At 36.8% G+C, this 7,536-nt stretch overlaps 1 protein-coding gene across 1 annotated transcript in view; it reads right to left on the reverse strand.

Moving 5' to 3' along the window:
• Positions 1–6,072, reverse strand: part of LOC107659936 (NF-kappa-B inhibitor zeta-like) — a 7,174-nt gene extending 1,102 nt beyond the window's left edge. The window contains exons 1-9 of the mRNA XM_016449049.1: positions 5,617–6,072; positions 3,826–3,947; positions 3,717–3,741; positions 3,589–3,635; positions 2,884–3,485; positions 2,119–2,224; positions 1,888–2,034; positions 1,728–1,788; positions 343–506 (exon numbers count right to left, since the gene is read on the reverse strand). Coding sequence (XP_016304535.1) covers positions 343–506; positions 1,728–1,788; positions 1,888–2,034; positions 2,119–2,224; positions 2,884–3,485; positions 3,589–3,635; positions 3,717–3,741; positions 3,826–3,947; positions 5,617–5,803 — 1,461 coding nt within the window. The 5' untranslated portion in view covers positions 5,804–6,072. The remainder of the gene's footprint in view (positions 1–342; positions 507–1,727; positions 1,789–1,887; positions 2,035–2,118; positions 2,225–2,883; positions 3,486–3,588; positions 3,636–3,716; positions 3,742–3,825; positions 3,948–5,616) is intronic.
• Between the last annotated feature and the right edge of the window lie 1,464 nt (positions 6,073–7,536).

Here is a 7,536-nt window from a genome sequence, read left to right on the forward strand (position 1 = left end):
GAAGTTTCACAGAAGCCAGCTAATGGGCAACCATTATGTATTTGCTCAGCGATACACCTCACTTTTCACCTGAACACAATCTATGGTTGCATAATACATAGCTTTACCATGGCTTGAAGACTATCCTCATCCTCCTTTTTGAAAAACAAGTTACTGCTAACTAAAACATGTGACGCTTGATTTCATTTGACTGAAAGGTTGCTTGTTCACACAGCTTGGAATCAACAGTGAACCTATATGAATCCTGAACCTATATGAAAACAAAAAACAAAAACAAAGGAGATGAAACTCCTATTCAAGTGAATCGTGTTGGGCAGCAGCATGTCCGTCTCTCATTCTCACCGGAGTGTGTAAATAGCACTCCATTTGAAGGAGGCACTCTAGCGTTTCTATCATCTGCTCCTTGCGAAGGGTGTGCAGTCTGACCCATCCTGCAGGTCCACACAGCTCCAGCTCCCGCACTGTGTGGTTAAGGGCTACTGCCGCACACTGCAGCGCGCTGAGCCCTGCAAAGAAAATACCATGAATCCATGTTCTATACACAGGGTAGAAATACACGTCTAATTAGCCATTTGGCAGATGCTTTGATCAAAAGCAAGTTGAATGTGAAAGCTTATGGATTAAGCCAGGGTCCAAAAGGAGCACAAATGTTGCATAATTTAAATAAATTCAAAGTACTGGCTATCGCGGTTTTTCATCTGACATACATAGTTGTAAGTATGTATATGTGTAATATATATATATATATATATATATATAGTTGCATCACCCTGACATTTTGGACTTTATGCTTCCAAAAAAATATCAAAATGAATATTAATTCAGAAATTACAAACATCCTTATAATAGAAGGGGTGTGTTCAAGCCACTGTATGTATGAATTGCTTTTTCATGCATTTCTGAATGAATTATTAGACAAAAAGTGTCATCATTGACCCCTATTATTTGCGTTAAGCTATCAAAATGAGTGTATGAATGCTAATAGGTATGGTGTAAGGAATGCAAACAGTTTCCTGGTTGGCAAGACATAATGGTAGCACAATAAATCTCCATTTGTTAACAGTTAAATATACTAACAATGATAAATACTTAAGTAAAGCACTTACTAATCTTAGTGTTACTTAAAATTAGCATTTACTAATACATTACTAAGTTGTATCTGTTAATATTATTTAACGGACCTGAGCTAACATGAACTAACAATGAACAGTTGTATATTATTAACTAACGTTAACAAAGATGAATGAATAAATAAATACTGTGACAAATGCATTGCTCATTGTTAATGTTAGTTCATGCATTAACTAATGTTAACTAATGGAACATTGTAAAGTGTTACCAAAATATTTCATTCTTAATTCATTGGCACAAAATGTATACTCTGCCAACAAAATTTCAACTACTAGCTCAAATCTTGAATCTCAAATCTCAAACCATTAAACCACATCACTTCGAAGTCTCTCCTTTGTAATGCAAATTCTGATTACAAAACATGGTCAAATGTGACAGCTCTTTCACAACAAGGTAATAAAACAAAAAGTGTGTGACTAGCACAGCTGGATTCTTTTCAGGTGTAGGCAGCAGGAATGCAGCCACAAAAATGGCAACTTGAGAACAATATAAAAACAACCCAGCTGATTTTTACAGAAATTAACAAAGCAATAACTGGTTACACAATGCACATTTAAATTATTAGCATAAAGTGAACTAAACTGAACATACAGTACCATTTGCATCTCTTTCCTCCAAATTAATATATACACCGTTTCTCATTAAACATTTCAGGACCTGCCAAAAAAAACAACAAAAAAAGATATTTACTGTATGAGTGAACGAGTAGAAGAGGGTTCTGTATGCTAATACTCCAGTACCACATAAATATGTTACCTCCAGGACTCGAATATATCCATTCTCTGCACTGAGATGAAGACATGTTTTCCCATATCGGTCCTTCCCATTGATATTTGCACCAAGTGACACCAAATCAACCACCATGAAGTGTTGATTCTTCTGTGCAGCAAGATGAAGGGGAGTCTGGGAAGAAAACCAGGCCCATGCAACATTTATGCGTGTTTGTCGAGTGACTGACACTCAGAGAATATGCATGTAGTTTGTCACCTTTCCCTCTGAATCTCTGATATCTAGTTTCTTCAGAGCCGCCATCCTTCTGGCAATAACATACACAAGGGATCTCTTTCCCTCCTCAACAACTCTGTGTAAAAGACTGTGGAGAGAAAATGAAAGCAGTCACTTTCCATCACATGATTTGTTCACTTTTCAATGTCATAGCTTCACTAATTGTAAACAGCTGTGTTCAATGGGTGGAGTACTATAGGTCTAATCCACTGAAAGGTAAACCCTGCTTGTCTTTTAATGTGTTTGACAACATTGCCATTTCAACTGGTGTAGTCTTTCAGGATGTTTGTTAGGTTTGTGCGTGCGGCCATTATCAGTATCCATTGTTCAAGTAATTTCATGCAAGAGGGCTTGTTTGAAGACCCTCTGTGCCATTTTTGTTGCTTCAGATTTCAACCGGGTTCCCACTAATCTCTTTTATTCTGCTCTGCTTGAGAACTTAATAATGGGGTTTGTCAAAGTTGGGAGTGGAAAACTAATGCAGCCGCTTATTGAGTGCGACTGCAACGATGGCAGACCCACTTTCATTCTTTCTGTATTTCATAAAAAGTTTCAAATGATAAAGGTGGCACTGCAAAAGTACCCTTGCAATTCTTGGTACTTGAAGATTATTTTCAGAAACTGTGTGCATTTTCTTCATTTTTAAAAATTACGGCTGCCTTTGAAAGATTACTCATTAGGATCTGCATGAAGAAACCATCTGCAATGGCTTCAGTGAGTTCTTGAAGTAAAGTAAAATAATCTTACATCCTTCCATTTTCGTCTACTGCAAGAAGCTCTTGGTCAGATATCCCTTGCAGCAGATTCTCCTCTCTTTCCAGTTGAGTCAAAAAGAAGGTCATACCACTCCATTCCTCGTGCTGAGAATGTGGCCATTGTGGACAGTTCATCTTTTGAGAGGAAACCTCCCAGACTTCTAGGTTGGGACTGGCGTTGAATGACTCTTGTGGGGAGGGCACCTGGTATTCACAGGAGTTGGCAGGAGAGCAGCTCGTTCCATATAGACCATCATACCTGTAGTTATCTGACTCATAACTGCTATATTCTTCCTGATTCCCCAAGAAAACATCGGCACCCTGGCTGTAAGTTGGGAATGGGTAGGAGCTGGACACAGAGTGGACAGGGGAGGTCTCAGACGGTACTGAGTAGCTTGGAGACAAAGGTATCTCATTCGCCTGGCCATTTGTGTTCATGAAACCCTGTGGAGATGCATCTTCAACCCAGAACTCTGAAGAGTATGAAGCTGAAGGGCTTTTGTTTGGCAATCTGTATGACTGACAGGTCTTAAGATCCTCCTCCAACACTTCTACTATAATCGCAAGCTCCTCAAGACTTTTTGTTTGATGTTTCTGTAACAGACATGAGAAATGTGTCACAACCTGTCTTTCTAATACCAAAGAAGTTACCAAACAAGGAGCTAGCTCTGCAATGGCAGAAAAAGATGTCACTCACCAGAAAACGTCTCCGGTTTCCACCCGTGTTAACTCGTTTCTTATCCCCTTTGGACCAAAAACAGTGCTAATTAGAAACACAATGAGGTTACAATGATTATGCTGATATTTTATATCTCTTAACCTTACCTTTAGATGCCTTAGAATGTTTTCCCTAAAAACAAAAAAACAACAGAGTCAGAACATGATGTGCCTGCCTTAATATGACCGTAAAAGTCTGTAAGACAAAGAATCATACCTGCAGATCTTTAGGGTCAATCCCCTTGGCTATCCGTATATTTTTGAGCATGTCCCGTACTGGCATTCTCACTCGGACTCCGAGGTATTTCTCTTCAGAAGTGGACTTGTGTTTTTTTGGTCCTAAAGGAACACAGTCCTATTAGTGTTGCAGCAGGCTAACTACGAGACTGCATCCTTCAATACTACACAATGAAAATATAAACCTTTTAATGTGTTCAATGACATACTGCAACGGGATACATGTAACGTGATCGAACAGCATGCAAACGCCAATCAAATTTCAGCCAGTAATTAATTTAAAGTAGAATTGATCATATTTATGCTCATGCTAAATCAATACAGTAAACACACTGGTACAGGTCATCACTTCCATAATGACTCCAGATTTTAGGCTTGCTTTTATGAAAATAACAGCATAAGGTGAAATTCTACCTGTAGTTCAGAAGACCAGCTTAGGAATCAACATCAAACTCTCAGCCAACAATTTGGTCAAATTTACATTTATTAAAAAAAAAAATAAAATAATAATAATAATAATAATAATAATAATATATATATATATATATACTGCCGTTCAAAATCTTAGGATCAGTAAGATTTTTAATGTTTTTTTTTAAAGAAGTCTCTTCTGTTCATCATGGCTGCATTTATTTGATCAGAAATACAGAATAAAACCAGTAATATTGTGAAATATTATTGCAATTTAAAATAATGGTTTTCTATTTTAATATACTTTAAAATATAATTTATTGCTGTGATCAAAACTGAATTTTCAGCATCATTACTCCAGTCTTTAGTGTCACATGATCCTTCAGAAATCATTCTAATATGCTGATTTAATATCAACATTGGAAACAGTTTTGCTGCTTTATATATTTTTTTGGAACCTGTGATACTTTTTTCAGGATTCTTTGATGAATAAAACGTTAAAAAAAAACAGCATTTATTCAAAATAGAAATCTTTTGTAACAATATACACTACCGTTCAAAAGTTTGGGGTTAGTAATTTTTTTCTTTCTTTTTTTTTTTTTTTAAAGAAATTAATGCTTTTATTCAGGAAGGATGCGTTCAATTGATAAAAAGTGATAAAGACTTTTTTAATTGTTAGAAAAGATTTCTATTTTAAATAAACGCTGTTCTTTTTAACTATATTCATCAAATAATCCTGAAAAAGTATCACGGGTTCCAAAAAAAAAAACTGCAAAACTGTTTCCAACATTGATAATAAATCAGTATATTAGAATGATTTCTGAAGGATTACTAAAGACTGGAGTAATGATGCTGAAAATTCAGCTTTGCATCACAGAAATAAATTATATTAGAACAGAAAAACATTATTTTAAATTATAATAATATTTTACAATATTACTGTTTTTTCTGTATTTTTGGTCAAATAAATGCCGCTGTGATGAACAGAAGAGACTTCTTTAAAACACATTAAAAATCTTACTGATCCCAAACTTTTGAACAGCAGCGTATGTATGCATGTGTATAAAACTATGAAAAATATTGTATACAGACTATCAAAATATGGTGACATCTTAAACCATCTAAGACGGATTGATGGTTTTAGCTGTTGGTCTGCTTTTAGAATGGTTTTGGTACAGACAAACCAGTTTAACACTAGCTTGGCCCGGCATAGAGACAATCCTAAACCAGATAAAACCATATTAAACCAGCTAAAACCAGCACACCAACTCAGTCTGGCTTAAACTATTTCCCCCCTAGTAGGGATATCCCAGTGATTAATCTTCTCCTGGACAGTGTTTTGGAGATATTTTGTACCCACCTGTTTGGCAGCTGTTCTTGGCTTTACTGCCCCCTGACGCTTTCTGGGTCGGTATCGGTAGATTCGGTATATTTGCATCTGAAGGAGGTTCTGCTGGCAGCGGTGACCCGCCACAGGAATAGTCGCTGTGTTTGGTGTCTTTAGGTGGCTTATGGCGCCCTGTGACCTTTACTTGACTGCTCACCATCCTGATGTCCGGTTTTAAAGCTAACTATAAAGTGCCACGCGTTCAGACTGTTATGATAACAAACGCACAATGGTCGAGGAATGGGCTGCTTACCTGCTAATCCTCATTCAACAGGTGTGTCGTGTCAGCGTCGGTTTGTTTTCATTACCTGATTTGAGGAGGCGGGACAGTCACAGCACATTAGCCTATCCGGCAGAACTCACCTGAGTTTTAACATGCGAGAACAGTGAACCCACGTGGAGCAAAGCTGTTCATCCAAGACGTGCTCTTTTATCCCGTCTAACAATAACATAAAATAAAAATACACAATCTTAATAAAAATTACAATGTTAATTTCCCTCTAAAATATCACACTAGGCTACTGCAATTATTGTTGTGAAACTATAATACAGAACATCTATTGGAAAGTCTCCACTTTATTGTAACTATAGCAATACAAGTTATTATCATATACAGGCCTGTTTTATATATAGGCCTATTGAATGGATTTATTCTGAGGCTTAATTAGCTACACCGTGTAATAATTTCTTTCGTTCTCCAGAATAGGCTGCAGAATAAGCTAATATTAAAACAATACGGTTTGAATAAACAAAACGAATCCTTAATAAAGTAGAGAAAATCATACAAGTATTGACAAACTGAATTAAGCAATTGTTTAGGAAATATTTTGACTGGTAGGTTATTATCTCTCGCCACTGTCGCCCTCTCGCGCGCCATTATTAAACTGAGGTCATACTGACATCTACCGATGACACACAAACACACACGCTCTCAAAAAACATTCCCTTGACTTTTTAGCAGTCAGTCCCTGCGATACTGTTACAATAAATCTAGCAGCCTAGCTACTGTGATCAAAGAGTTCAATACGAACAAGCTAACGTACAAGTGATTCTTTTCGTATTATTTATACGTTTTGTTTGTTTTCCTGCATGTGTCACAATAAGAGTTTAACACCATCACACAATTTAAATTATAAATAATAAATACAATTTAAATAGGAATAGATAGATAAATAAATAAATAAGCCTTCAAATAGCCTAATTCAATTCAAGTTGGTCCTGTTAGTAACAAGCAACACCAGAAAACCATAATGGCTACTGCATATTTCAGACGGTAGGTGGCCAATGACATGCAAAATATGGTAATTATGCTAATATTTATACCAGGGTTCCTCAAATCTTGCCCTGGAGGGCCAATGCGCTGCAGAGTTTAGCTCCAAGTTCAACCCTGATCAAACTCCCCTACCTATGATTTTCTAATGATCCTGAAGACATTGGTTAGCATGCTCGGGTGTGTTTGATTAGGGTTAGAGCTAAACTCTGCAGGAAAGTGGATCTCGTGGCCAGATTTGAGGATCCCTGATTTATACCATGCTTAATGGAAACCTAAAATCAGGCTATTAATTAATTATTTAAAGTCGAGACTTCCTCACGTAGCCTACTACCAACCGAGTGGAGCAGTTATCAGCACAATGTGACTGACGCGCAGATCTTTTAATGACAGCTTTTGTACCTTTTTTTCTGAGAGTGTACATTTTCATAAGAGCCGAGTGCAAGTCAGAATCAAGAGCCATGTGTAAATGGGTTCTAATGATGAGTGATGGAAAAACCTGGCCTTCAGATATTCCAAGAGATGGCATAGATTGAATCATTTAGAGCCTGATGAACTGTTAAGGAGTGAGAAATAAACAATATCAATACAAGAACATGTTAAGTTAGACTTGTTAAGACATG

This window comes from Sinocyclocheilus anshuiensis, unplaced genomic scaffold (genome assembly GCF_001515605.1).
Source record: "Sinocyclocheilus anshuiensis isolate Anshui unplaced genomic scaffold, SAMN03320099.WGS_v1.1 scaffold1241, whole genome shotgun sequence".
Lineage (NCBI taxonomy): Eukaryota > Metazoa > Chordata > Actinopteri > Cypriniformes > Cyprinidae > Sinocyclocheilus > Sinocyclocheilus anshuiensis.